Consider the following 13,920-nt stretch of genomic DNA (forward strand, 5'->3'; position numbering starts at 1 on the left):
GAAAGCTGTTCATCACAGTTTATTTCTGATTTATAAGCACTCACAAGTTCAAACTTTATGGCACAAATAAGAATCTTCATAGAGTTAAACTGAAGCATTTTATTCTAATAGTAATAGTTATGATGACTCTAATATACAATATCATTCAAGTCTCAGAGTTTGAACCTAGATCTTGTCCTAGATCTGCTCCTAGAGCTGGTCTGTTGTGCTTTCAGGGATGATGCAGGCGCTCTAGTAAAACTGTTTCTATGCTCTTTGTTCTTGTACATGTTCACTGTTTGTGCAGAAAAATAGAAAAATATGTACTCAGTAATGTAACAATCCCATCTTTGTATTTCTGTTACTGTCTTATGTACAACCAGCTGGTAAATGTTTGATGCCCAGTGTTTGCTATGTGCTGCTAAAAGTTTTCCTCATGGTTTAACCATTGATCCTATACTGAATAAACACTTTAAAAAAGAAAATCTTAAATATTGCAGTTTCATACAATCATAAATCAGCCTGATTTGTTGATGCTGGTATTAAACCAAAACAAAAATATCAAATATCAGCTCACAGAGCAGGAATCATCAGAGGGAATAAATCATTATAGGAACCATTAATGATCCCACACAGCAAATACAGTGTTTCCCTACTAAAATTCAGTATTTCTGAACCATAGTCCTGTGAAAACATGATTCATAAATGGATTTATCCACAGGAGTTGATGAAATCACTGCAAACCAAGCGATTCTTGCAAAAGCTTCAAGAGAAAAGACCTATCTCTGTATTTTCAAACAAGGCTTTGCATACAAAGATGATGCTGCCACAACTACAGACAATAAAATGTACATATCACAGATTAAGACCTCAAAAGGTGTGTAAAATGTGGCCTGGTCCAAAAATACTGGGATTCTCCTTCAGTAAAAGCACTTAGACACAGACAGGCACGTTTCAAAATATACACATCAGCCTCAGTTATTCAACGATTGATCCACAGGATTCACTTGCTCTGCAGCCATGCTGCGTTCATGAGAACAAGTCTAAAAAGCAGCTTCAAAAAATCTTCTGACATTTAGGAGCCACAATTTAAGATTACAAAGACTCCTCATCAGATTCGCTGTCTGTGTTGGGTTTAGTCAGCAGCTCCAGTTCCTCTCCATCCTGAAAACACAAGAACAGCAAAGAAGAAATTCTTTAGAATTAGATAATCCTGCAGACGTCTAGTGAACCAACCTGAAGGCTCAAATGCAAGAAATCAAAGTCATGCCACTTTTGTCTCTGTGGTACAGGAGATGTTTATTTCAGAAGCATAGTGCTGCTACTCTGGAAAATAGATATAAGGATCAGTGTTAAGATGGTGTCATATTAGGGGCCTGGGCTCTGGTCTAAGAGCACTTGAACCTTAAGTTTAGTTCCATTTGGTCCATGGTAATGCAAGCGTACCATAACTCAGTGGTAGTCAATCTTATACTATTCAAAAGCCACATTGTCTTCAGAGTGCTTCTGCCAGAGCCAGAGGCCGAAAGCGAGGGTGTTTTATAGAGTCCATAGATGCTTTCTATTTTCATTCCACTCATTATAAATGCTTTTAGCTGGGGGGGGGGGGGGGGGGCTCATATTGGTCTTTGCCCTGGGCCTCAAAATAACTAAACCGACCCTGCTTCACACCTGCAGCTCTCCCAGACACATAGTCCCACCCTGCCTCATCTTGTAGCTTTGGTTCTATGTTTCTGCTCTTTTGTCGGTATTTATTCTCAGTAGTACATTAAAGATCAAATAAAACATCCACGTTTATCTCGATATGTCAGGCTCGTTGATGATGATGAGTATTGATATAATTATCAAAAGTACAAGTGTGGTAGAGCATGGACAGGGAGTGACTGAAGAAATTATTAAAATGATGGCATAAGAAGCTTCAACTGAACAGAAGATAGTACACTTTAATGGATGAACTTAATGAGGAGATGTACCACCAGCAGACTTCCTCTGTAATCTCCTCTTATGCATGCTCCTCCTAAAGCATGCTCCCAATGATAATGATACACAGATTTAAAAAAAAAAAAGTTTTCATTAAATTTTTCAATTAAATCCTGTCTTCTTTGTATGGGAAATAGATTTATTGATGTGACATGCAATAAATCTTTACTGATGTCAGTGTTTACTTTTATAAAAGATTTTAGGAGGATTATTTCTCCCAAGTAAGCTTTAAAAGAGCTACATGTGGCTCGAGAGCCACAGGCTGAGTATCACTGCAATAACTGGAAGACTAATCAGAGCAGATCAATTTTGAAATTTTGATTTTGATTACTTTCTCAATTTTGCATCAATGTGCCAAGAAGTTGTCATTATGTTTGTGAAGGATAACAAAAGTTACATTTGTTTTTGTGGCTTTAACAATAAATATGTGCTTCATTCATTCATTAATTGTATACTGTACATAAGAAGAAGACAAAGAAGTCTAATGATGTATATTTTCTGTTTCAATACACTCACATGTCGGGTCTCTTCAAATGTTTTATGCTGTATGATTTATATCCAGTGAAGTCAAGTGTTCTAGACAAAATAGAAATCAAAATAAAAATGATCTGGACACAGTTTGGTTCACAAAGTTAAATGCATGAGAATAGGTGTTTCAGAGGGTGATAAGTTCCTACAGGAGTGAGACTTCCCATTTGTATTTACCATCTTTCCAAAGCACAAGCCATGCATGTGTGTACTCTAACAAAACCGCTGAGGACTTAAGGGAAACTTTTGGAAAAGTGTTGTCTATTTGCAATGCGCAGCATGTAAGACTTGTTGTTGTCAGTTCAGAAATGAAGAAGATTAACTCCAACAGACGTACTTTTTAGTGTAGCATCAGAGCATGGATCTGTGCTTGTTACTGACGTAAACAGGTGGTGAGCTACAAATATGGGTACATTTATGTGCGAATAGGAGGATACAGACCCAATCACAGAAACCACACCAGCATTCTGGAGACAAATTTCTCAATCAGCTGGAGAGGACATCAAAAACTAGCCTGGCTTTATTTTGGATGGGCAGGAGTTTGCATGAATGAATGATAGGGACGCTGCTGTTCTGTTGCTGTATCTCAGTCATGTTTTGCACTGCTAACTTGTGTTGGACCTCGATTATTCTACGCCATAGGTTCTGCATTATTTCTCCAGTCCATTCTGAGTTTACCTGCATCACTCACATGTTGCATCACCCCCTCGATGTCAAATTCTGTTACAGCTCTGACTGGAAGCTCCCTGGCAGTGGATTAGCGTACTGTACATTTAAATAACACTGGCATCTGAAACTCAGCAAAATTTTTAAATTGGCTAATTGTCAGAAAAACTCCCTCAGATTCCTGCTAACTCTGGATCAGTGTCCTCGTAAGGCCTCTGACACATCTGTTCTGTTTAAGCTTCCTTTTTTCAAAACCCAATAGACTCCATCCACCTAATGAAATTATGTGAGCCCAGTCTCCAGCCTGAGTCTGAATGCAGGGAATCAGGTTTCCTCCAGTTTTGTAGAAATCACATTATGGAGAAAGAGTGCCAACTTTTCCTACAGAGGATGATTGTGTGGATGTGGGAGTAGACTGGGCTTTACATCGGGGTTAGCTGAGGAGAGGGGTGTAATATGCTTGACAAGCATTGCTTACCCCTCTTGACCGCTCAAACACCTCTCCGTTGACGACCCTCAGCTTCTCCTGCTGCAGGCTGTACTCCACGTCTTTGGGCCGGCTGGCATTGTAGATAAAGATGGCAAGCAGGACCATGGGAGCCTGAAGGAAGAAGTCCAGTGAGGGCCGGAAGTCAAAGAGGAAGAGGGAAAGGGCGGTGACCAGGACGGTGGTGATCTGTCCCGTCAGAACGTGGAACATGTTGTCTCTGAATTTTAGGATGAAGGCCACGGATAAACCCAGGGAGGCTGGAGAGAGAGGGAAAGAGGTTTTCAAACATATTTTACATTTTCTATCTTCTTGTTTATATTGATGCAAAAGCAAACTATCAGTGCTTTCAGACAGGTGACTGGCGTGGAGGCCAGGAGGGCAAAAAATCTTCAGACAGTAACAGCTACCATTAAAGACAATGTGGAGCTTGCAGAGCTCATCTTATTCTCCATCTCTTCAAAAGTGATGCATGTTTGCATCATCTAACAACTGCGGGAATATAGCAATATTCATTTTACCAGTGAGATTTTCTGTCATGCATGTTTCCATTTAGAGGTAGGGTGAAGTGCTGGGGCTAAGTGATCCTTCAATCAAATTTTTACAAAGGTTCACTCTAAACCAAGCGTTATGGGAAATCTTCAAGAATGGCTTGAAAACAATCAGCAATTTGGGTGCTCAAGTGGCAAAAGAAACGTTCAAATGGAAGTAGTTCCTTTGCAAATAAGATTTAAAAAGTAAAACAACCATCTACTGTCTCACTTTAATGTTGTTTCAAAGCATATTTGCCATTTTGATATCAAATAAACATTCAAAGTCCAGTATAGGCCAAAGATTTTGATGAGACAAGTTGAAACTTTCAACTTCTTGCAAAAGGCCACTCAAAATAAAGGGATTTTATTTGTTAATTTACTGCACTATAAATTGGTCTTGGTAAGGAAAGTACTGCACATTAAGAGTTTTTTTTTTCAGTTTTTCTATCATCTGTATATTGCTTAACACCAGGCTGTCTGATTTCTGCTCAACACTGACTACTTTTTCAGGAGAATGTGGAAGCAAAGTTTCAAGATATTTGCTGAGAACAGTGGGCGTCAGTACAAATGTCTTCAGTAGATTTGTTTACATTGTCAAAATTGTTAAGCCCTTGTTAAATCTAATATTGTGTTGGTTATAAAACAGAATGTTTAACTGCTTGTGTTTGTTGGAAAATACATAACAAGAGGAACTTAAAGAAAAAAACGCATATCAAGTCCCAATTGTAATATTGGGTAAAAAATTGCAGATTATTTTCCCCAATTTTTCACACCTGATTAAAACATACATTTATTCTGAAACCTGGCTCTTCCAACACATTCATACCTGCTTATGCCTCTGTGTGAAAATTGATTTTTATCATTTTAGATAATTTTACAACTTTGCAGTTCAGACCAAACACTGCATGATTAAATTAATACTTGAACGTATTTAAGACATTTATTTGTGCATATTATTTCATTTGAGTTTAAAAAAAAAGTGTTATACCGATAGAAATGCAGTGAAACAGAATTAAAAATTCTGTTTTATTGTGTCATTCTTAATCTAGCACATCTGATTGCAAATGAGTGCTATATTAAACATTTTATCCTCACATATCAGCACTCAGATGTTAGTCAGGAGTGTCTTTTGATTTTGATCTTAGCTAAAAACAAACCACAGAGAAGAAAGCTGAGGTGAATGTCAGAATCATCTTCAAAACTGCATACGAGGGTTTGTAGAACAAATTTAAATGAAATTTGACATTCCTACACAAACAAATTTAGCTTTTACAGCCTTGAATTGCTCATGTTTTAACCATTAAAGCGCCATGTGTCCTGCTTATGTGCACAGATATTGGTGGAGACAGGAGTGTTAATCAAGCTAAGGTTTTTGTGTGAGAAGTTAATAAAAAGTATATTTTCATTTTCAAAATTCACAGGATGATTTCATCTAATCAAATATCCTGTTTTGAATAAGTATTACTCAGCAGATCAGGAACTTGGAGAGCTGTCCCATGTCATAGGGGAGAATTTCACCACTACCCCTTGCAACTCTGCTTCAAGGGGCAAGAGGGTACTAAAATAAGGACGGTGTCATAGAGGTCATTAGGATCCCTTAATCCACGTGAACTCACCAGTGACCAGCACAAGACCCAGGGAGTAGATGTTGTGTCCGTGCAGTAGGCCACAGTGCATGGTGAGTCCTCGTGCTTCACTGCCAAGTCCAAGGGTCAGAGCGTTAAACACCACGCCGAAGGCATACCTGCAAAACAACACAGATCAGGACAGATACTAGAATTTCAAAACCACCGTAGCTATGCTCCTTCTTATTCTAAAATTATACTCACAGTTTACTGTTCTGGATAAAGATGCTCTCAGTGAGCTGGTCTCCTTCTTTGAGGATCTTCTCATTGTAGATGTTGGCCATGGCTGAGATGAAGCACTGGAGGATCAGCAGGATGTGACCCACACCAAAGGAGCGAAGCTTCCCCACGACTCTGTCCCTCCAGGCCTGACTCGGCAGAGACGATGCCCACGATGCACTTGCACTGTCGTAGGAGGATACACATCATGGATCAGAAAGTACAACAGCATGAATGACTGCATTAGTACAGAGAGCAGTGAAAGATCTCACTGCATCTGGGATTATAAGTAGGGCTTTCAAAATGCAAGAAGTTTCTAAATCTGACAATACTGAATATTGAATCTTTGATTAATCACATTTGAATGTATTTCTGCATCCATCCCACTACCTGCTGTTCCTCATCTGCTCCAGCAGCTGTGTGTAGAGCAGGCAGGAGTTGGACGGGGTGGAGAGTGGGTTGGAGTGGAGACCAGGCACTGCTATGGCGTTTTGGCTGCTACCTGATCCCATCGTCAAGGAAACGATGGACAGGAAGAGGATGACTAAGGCCGCCCACTGCACCCAGGACAGACGCCTCCTAATGGAAGAGATAGTTTGAGTTTAAGGTTTTTCTTCATACCTCCTAAAGGTTTGAAAAAGTCTTTGACATGTTAAATGAATTATCATTAATGTGCAATAATGTAGGGGATTTCTAATTTGGGATTTCGACTTTTCTGTTCTTTATTATCGAAGCATTTACAGTGCATTAAGTAAAACTGCCGAAGTGCATTTTCAGCTTCATACTTCTAGTTAAAATTAGAGAATTATCATGCAAGGAAGTGAAACGAAAAGGGAAGTTGCAAAAACCTAGAACTTCCTCCTACTGGTTATACGCCTGCATGATGCTTACAATCACCAGACAGTGATGGGCCAAATAGAAGGGTTAGGGTGGTTTTTGTGGTAGGTAAATTGGCAGAGTTTTTTCTCTTTAATGGAGTAGAAGCAGGTTTTGTAACAAACTTCTGATGACAGAGCTAGTTCTGTGAATGGGGACCAAACTGCTGCATAAAATAATAACCTTTGACCTCCACCGAATCATTTTCATCTACTTCTCCAAGGCTAGGCCGTTGTGGCAGCATGTTATGCAAGCCAACCCAGACACCCCTTTCTCTTGTCATGTTTTCCAGTTCCCCAGGGGGATCCTGAGACGTTCCCAGAGCAGTCTTGATATATAAGCCATCCAGTGAATTCTGGGTCTACTTCATGGGCTCCTCCCAGTTGAACATATCCAGAAGACATTAAAAGGGAGGCACCCAAGAGGCATTCTCATCAGATCCTCCCCCAAAATCTCTGTGCTCCTCATCCTATTTCTAAGGCTGACCTTTGACCTCCAAAATCTAATCAGTTCACTCTCAAGTCCAAGTGTAGTTCTTTTTCCGAATTTTAGAGAAATTCTTTAATGCATTCATGATATATTTTGCTCACAACAATTGTAATGCAAGCTCAGTGACCTTAAGTTTGTATCTCTACAATCTAATCAGTCCATCCTTGAGTGATAGTTTTGCAAAGTCCCAAAAATATATCACAGATGTGAACTTGGGTATAAGAAAAATTCTGGCAAAAGTTTGGGGATGTGCATTAATTTTCTGGTAATAATATGGAGGTGTTAGGGAAGCTGATGATAGAAGCCTTCCACCATTAAAGACAAAAAGAGATGTTTAGAGTTTTATGCTGGCAATTTAGCAAAGCATGATGCAAATATGGCACAAAATACATTAAATCTGGGTTGTCTTTTAGAATAAATGGGACTACATTATAATGCATTATGCAAATTTTCAAAGTGGAATTTTATTTAGTGTTGAATTTTCTTTTTTTAATTAGGTTGTGATTTATCATCACAAAGGTGGGATGGGTCTTGAAGCTTGACCAGCAAATAACCACTTCTCTAAAGTTTCTTGAGATGCAAGATGCTTTCACAAGAATGGCTTGGATGGACAACCTAAAAATATACAGTGCTACAAAAAGTATTGACCCCCTTGGATGTTTTACACTTTTATTTTTACAAATCTATCATGGTCAATATGGTTTGGCTGTTTTTGACAAAAAAAAAAAAAAACACACAAAAAAGGCAAGTTTAACATCAAAGGGAAAACAGATTTCTACAAAGTAATGTAGACTGAATAAAATATGTAACATAAAATAAGTGATTACATAAATATTAACCCCCTTTAAGGTGACTGACCCAGATCAACAGAGGTCCAGCCAATTGGTGCCAGCAGTCTCACAATTAGTGAAATGTGGATCACCTGAGTGCAGTAGATGTGTCCCAAGTGATTGTAGTATAAAGACACCTGTGTCTGGAAAGTCCAGTCACTGGTTAATCAGTATTCCTGATTCACTACAAATTAAGGACAAAAGAACACTCCAAGCAACTCAGAGAAAAGGTGAATGAAAAGTATACACCAGGTGACGGATACAAAAACATTTCCAAGGCACTAAACATCCCCCAGAGTTCAGTTAAATCCATCATCAAGAAATGGAAGACACTTATGACTACTGTGAAGGAGTTTACAAGCTTCAGCAGCTAAAATGGGAGAGACTCTGCATACAACAACTGTTGCCCAGGTTGTTCACCAGTCAAGGTTTTTTGGGAGAGTAGCAAAGAGAACGCCACTGTTGAAGAAAACTCAGATTAAATCTGGACTAGAGTTCACCAAAAGGCATGTGAGAGACTCAATGGTCAAGTGGAAGAAAGTACTTTGGTCACCAAACACTGCACATCACCACAAACACACCACCCCACTGTGAAGCACAGTGGTGGCAGCATCATGATGTGGGGATGCTTCGCAGCAGCTAGCCCTTGAAGGCTTTTAAAGGTAGAGGGTAATATGAATGCGGCAAAATATAGAAAAATCCTGGAGGATAATCTCACTCAGTCTGCAAGAGAGCTTGGGAGAGGATTTATTTTCCAGTAAGACAATGAGCCGAAGCATACAGAAAAAGCTACAAAGAAATTGTTTGAAGACAATAAGGGGAATGCTCTGGAGGGGCTGAGTCAGAGCCCAGACCTCAATCTAATAGAGAATTTGTGGCTGAACTTATAGGGCTGTTCACGCCTGATCCCTGTGCAACCTGACAGAGCTTGAGCAGGTTTGCAAAGAACAATGAAGTAAAATTGCAGTGTCCAGATGTTTGAGCCTGACTGAGACCTATCCACACAGACTCAGTGCTGTGATTGCAGCCAAAGGTAACTCTACTAAATACTGACTTGAAGGAGGTGAATATTCATACAGTCACTTATTTCATACTTTGCTTATTTTGTTTTCAGTTTGACATTAATATTTGTTGTAAAAATTAATTAAAAAAAAATGAATTATATTGACCATGATTGATTTCTCAAATCAATGAAAGGATAAAACATCCAAGTGGATGAATATTTTAATAGGCACTGTAATACTCCCAATCTTAGCTTTCACAAGTGTAGAGACATAAATAAACTGAAGTCACTGTAACACAGACACAATGAGAGTATCTTATTGTACAAGCAGAGCATTACAGTGTTGTCAGTTGAGTCACTTACTTGAGGACAATTCTAAAGAGTACAGCTGTCGTCAGGATGACAAAGTTTGAGAACAGCACCGCCATGGCCTGGGACAAAGAGAAGAAGAGCTGCTTAAGAGATAAACTGCAGAATGATAACAAAACATGAGAAAAGAGAGTCTGAGAGGGACAGTCTGTAACAGTAGTTTTGATATGTGAATGCAAAGATTCAAGTTTTTTGCTGATTTCCAAATAAAGTATCTAAGAAGTAAGCCTGATTTATGCCTCCAAATCATGTCTATACCATAGCATACACCATAGGTCTGTGTAGCCCTGAACCTAAGCAGAGGCCTGCACATGTAAGCCTTTTAATATGCAAGATTAATGCAGACAAGCCCTGGGGATTGGACTCAACTTGTGTAATTTTCTTTTAATTTTCTGTTTGTGTGTAAAGCACTTTGTGCCATTTTTTTTTGTATGAAAAGCGCTTGATTGATTGATTGATTGACATAGAAACCAGGCTTCTTCTTGATGGTAAATTAATTCTTTAACTAACTGCAAGAGATTTAAACCAGCTAAAATACCAGAGATTTTCTGTAGTTATGACAATGGATGACATATTTAGGTGATAACTCACAGGCTGCAGGTAGGTCATCACATAGAAGATGATGAGGTTGTCGAGGAAGTAAAGGAAAGCAGGCACGGCCCACTTCAGAGAATTTAGGAATGACTGGCTGGAGGACCAGCCCAGCTCTCTGCATGATCGTCCCTCTAAAGAGAATCAGAGATTAAAATCACAACATTTCTGCTACTCACATGGCCACGATGGCACAGCTGTGACGTGTTTGTTACCTCTGACTATGACCCTGACCGACATCGCCATGCAGATGAGAAGTTTGAGCAGCTCAGCGAGCAGATTGACTGATGCAGGGAGGAAATCATACTTATTGTCTGCAAGTATAACAGAAGAAAAAGAAACAAAGTCAGCTGGATGTCTGTGCCCTGAGAGAGAAGCTTTTCAGATCTCGCTGTCCATCTTTAGGGAAAATTGGACTTAATACCAGCATTTGCAGAGAATTTGAGCAGCAGGATGCGGCTTGTCCCCAGGGTTATGAAGCCCAGACCGAGGGCCAGTGTGTAGACAGACGAGCGGGAGCACAGCCTGGAAGGGGATGTGCAGCACGCCATGTCTACAACTGGACGTAAATACAGTCAAACCTGTTTAAACACATCAAAAAAGAATTATATTTAGAATTACATGCTGTTTTAGGTTTCTAGATCAAGTTGAGTTTGTGGTTTTTGAATCTCTATCATAAAAGCAAAGTACAGGAACTGGTTTCTCTCTACACAGCAGCACAGATTACCTCCGATGCCTCAATGAAACACAAACAATGATTAGACTGATGTCAGCAGAGTACTGGCAATGTGATCAACAGACATGTGGAGTAGTCAGCAAGCAGGAAAAAGTAGCTTGCCACGCTGGCACATGAATAGATTATTAGGCAAAGTAGAAAAATAAAAAGCACATCTCAGTGGTGGACTCAGGATGTTCAAGGGTAACAAATAAAACAGCACACAAAAAGTTGTCTAACATTTAGGGTGAATTACTTAGAAGTAAGAGGATATTGTAACATGGCATATACAGTATTTTGAGGACCTTGGTCAGACTAGAGAAGGTCACTTTTACCAGGTTTTGCTAGGCAACTTATTGTTTCAATTTCAATTCCATTTTTGGTTTCCCATGATCATGACCGCATCCATGCCAAGTAAATCAGTTAAAACTGTGGGGGGAAAAACTGTTTTTATAAAGTGTAGGGCTCATACTCTATGTAGAAATTATGATGATTACTGCAGCATACAAGTCCATTTAGACTTACTTATCACCATTCCCATTCATTCCTTATGGCTGTCCCCCACTTCCTGACCCTCAACAAACATTCAGGATCACCTGGTTGCAAATAACCTATGAGAGCTTTATCAAGTTATGTCCATAGGAAGGAGTGGAAACTTTTCCATGTTTGTCTACTAAAAGAGCACCATAGAGGGCACTCCATCACGTTTTATTTACCAAGGAGGCATCTAAGAAGGCACTTTAAGGGTTTGGCCAATATCTGAGTTTATCAGTAGCACATCTGTTTCAAAAGAGAAACTAGAGCATCAAAATTTGCATACAAGCTCCTGCACACTGTCTGAATAAAACAAACAAAAAATCAGTAAATGTTTCCTAACTGTGCATTTAGACAGTGTGCAGTAGGGGTGGGTAAAAATATCGATTAATTGATGCATCGCAACATTTCCCCCCTCAATTCAATATCATTTCAGCAAATCCTCTGAATCAATTCACCTCCTGGCCAGTGGGGGTCACTGTGCATGTGATTTGCGTTGTATGAACAGATGCCACACTCGACCAAACAACAACCAACCATAACCATGTTATGTGAGGTTTATCACAATTTCAAAGAGGAAAGAAATATTAAAGTTTACATGCACATTACTTTTTCAGTGTTTATACAGAACTGGCATGTTTTTTATTTTTGTACCCCTTATGCACAAATAAGTTGTTATTGTGCAAATTTTTATTTTCAGATGATTTATTACTTAAAAATTTTGAGGTGACCTACCACATATGTTCACATGGGCATGAAAATATTAAAAATTGTCAACAGGTCATTTGTGTATTTCTACTTCTTACTGAATCAACATCAAAGCATTTAAATCAATATCGAATTGATATTGAATTGAATCGCAACCTAAAGAATCGAAATCAAATTGAATCGTGAGGTTCTTAGCAATACCCAGCCCTAGTGTGCAGATTTGGTGACTTAAGACTAAAAATACTCTAGTCTGGTGTTTCATCCATATGGTTTGATTTAAAGGGCTCACATACAATATGCAGAGTTTCTCCACATTTTCTCCATTGAGATACCCCTTATTATTTTAAAAAGTCCAAGGTCATCCAACATTTTACATCCCTATGATTGACGGTGGATTTATGTAGTAACAGAATGAATATGATAAATCTCAAAAGCACGCTTGTGAAACAATTTGAATGCCTTGGACCAAATAAGTTGTAGTCATGCGGACCTTAAAAACACACTTTAACGCATTTCTCACTCCATGATCACCTACTGAAGTGAATGATAAAACTGCATGACCCCTGAAGTAATGTGATTTCATGAGCACCTGAGACAATTTTGATTATGTATGCTGGGATTGCCAATAATCTGCAAATTCGTGGTAATTCTTGGTTACATATAAAGCATTTTCTGGTGCCAGAAGGCACCCCTGTTGAGAGAGACGGATATATTGTATCTTTGCTGACTTGCTTTTAACTCTAATCTTCTAAAATATTCCTTTATTAGTCCCGCAAGGGGAAATTCCAGTTTACAGCAGCAAAAAGTAATAGACAAAACCTTCTACCCTTTAAAATCTCTCTGCTGCCCTGTCCTAGTGTCACTTCTTCTGGTGGATGATTATCAGGCATGGAAGGGCAGCATAAGAAGCAACAACTAGGCAAAACGCAAAAGCCCCTTTAAATGTCTCAAATCACATTTAATGGTTATTAGACGACACAAACTTCCAGTGTTTGTAAGTCCACTGAACAAAGCTGTGTTTTGTAGCTTATGTATGAAGAAATTGGCTTCTTTCCAGCGTTGTAAATTGGTTGTCTTTGGAGTTAAGGCTAAGGTCCCAACATTGATTGCCGAGTCATATGACTGTTTATACTATTTTCTAGCGGACTAAACGACCAATCAACCTATTGACAAGTGAAAAATGAATCATCAAGATAGTATTCGACAATATCCTAACATGCTTTACGGTTAAATTCATTTATAACAGCACAAACACTAAGAAAACAACGTAAACAAACAACGTCAGTGAGCTCAGATGTAAATAGCATTAGGATTCATAACCGAGTTATTTCATCAATTAAACGCTCCTATTTGACATACGCGCTCTGTCTAATAGACATAAAATACATACATACGCACACTATGCGATTAAACAGTGCAAACCTGACACTTACTTGATAATATCTCCTCCACAATAGCATAACTGAAGCATTGTTTAGGCAATCAACTCTTCCTGTTCCTGGTGATTTAGCGCATGCGCTCTTGCATGGATGTCGCGTCGACGTCATCGGACACGTCTGTACTTTCGGCTGTCCCCAGGTAAAACAGAGGCAGGTGTAAACAGAAGAGTCTGAGAGATTGAAACGGCAAATTTTCCGTTTCCAAAGGAACGTAAAGGGAAATTAAGTCCGGTTTAATGTGATTATCTCCCCCTCTTTATCCCTTATTGGTCATGGTTTGTATACTGTGAGTTAGAGACACAGTTAGTAATGTTTTAAGCTAAATGTTAGCTTAACAGTTATAAGACGG

At 39.0% G+C, this 13,920-nt stretch overlaps 1 protein-coding gene across 2 annotated transcripts; it reads right to left on the reverse strand.

Annotated features, from left to right (window-relative positions):
• Positions 1-3: 3 nt before the first annotated feature.
• slc35a5 (solute carrier family 35 member A5) lies at positions 4-13,668 on the reverse strand. Of its 2 annotated transcripts, XR_005992969.1 has the most exons (11): positions 13,566-13,668; positions 10,600-10,756; positions 10,391-10,489; positions 10,176-10,309; positions 9,579-9,646; positions 6,408-6,596; positions 6,003-6,203; positions 5,790-5,917; positions 3,632-3,900; positions 2,476-2,535; positions 4-1,143 (listed from the first exon to the last, which is right to left on the reverse strand). XR_005992969.1 is itself a non-coding variant. In XM_041806803.1 (10 exons), the coding sequence occupies exons 2-10, from the start codon at positions 10,724-10,726 to the stop codon at positions 1,075-1,077; spliced, it is 1,284 nt and encodes a 427-aa protein (XP_041662737.1). In that variant the 5' UTR covers positions 10,727-10,756; positions 13,566-13,668; the 3' UTR covers positions 4-1,074. The 2 variants fall into 2 exon arrangements, 1 of the variants encoding a protein (XP_041662737.1); XM_041806803.1 differs by lacking the exon at positions 2,476-2,535.
• Positions 13,669-13,920: the final 252 nt, after the last annotated feature.

This window comes from Cheilinus undulatus, linkage group 15, assembly GCF_018320785.1.
Source record: "Cheilinus undulatus linkage group 15, ASM1832078v1, whole genome shotgun sequence".
NCBI lineage: Eukaryota > Metazoa > Chordata > Actinopteri > Labriformes > Labridae > Cheilinus > Cheilinus undulatus.

What these genes read in the sequence shown, in the direction of transcription:
- slc35a5 (XM_041806803.1), bottom strand. Translation starts at nt 10,726, where the DNA reads ATGGCGTGCTGCACATCCCCTTCCAGGCTGTGCTCCCGCTCGTCTGTC. An exon ending in CTCTTTAGAATTGTCCTCAA is followed by an intron (nt 6,597 to 9,578) that starts GTAAGTGACTCA and finishes CTCTTCCATTAG; the next exon opens with GAGGCGTCTGTCCTGGGTGC. An exon ending in TGTTTGAGCGGTCAAGAGGG is followed by an intron (nt 1,144 to 3,631) that starts GTAAGCAATGCT and finishes TTGTGTTTTCAG; the next exon opens with GATGGAGAGGAACTGGAGCT.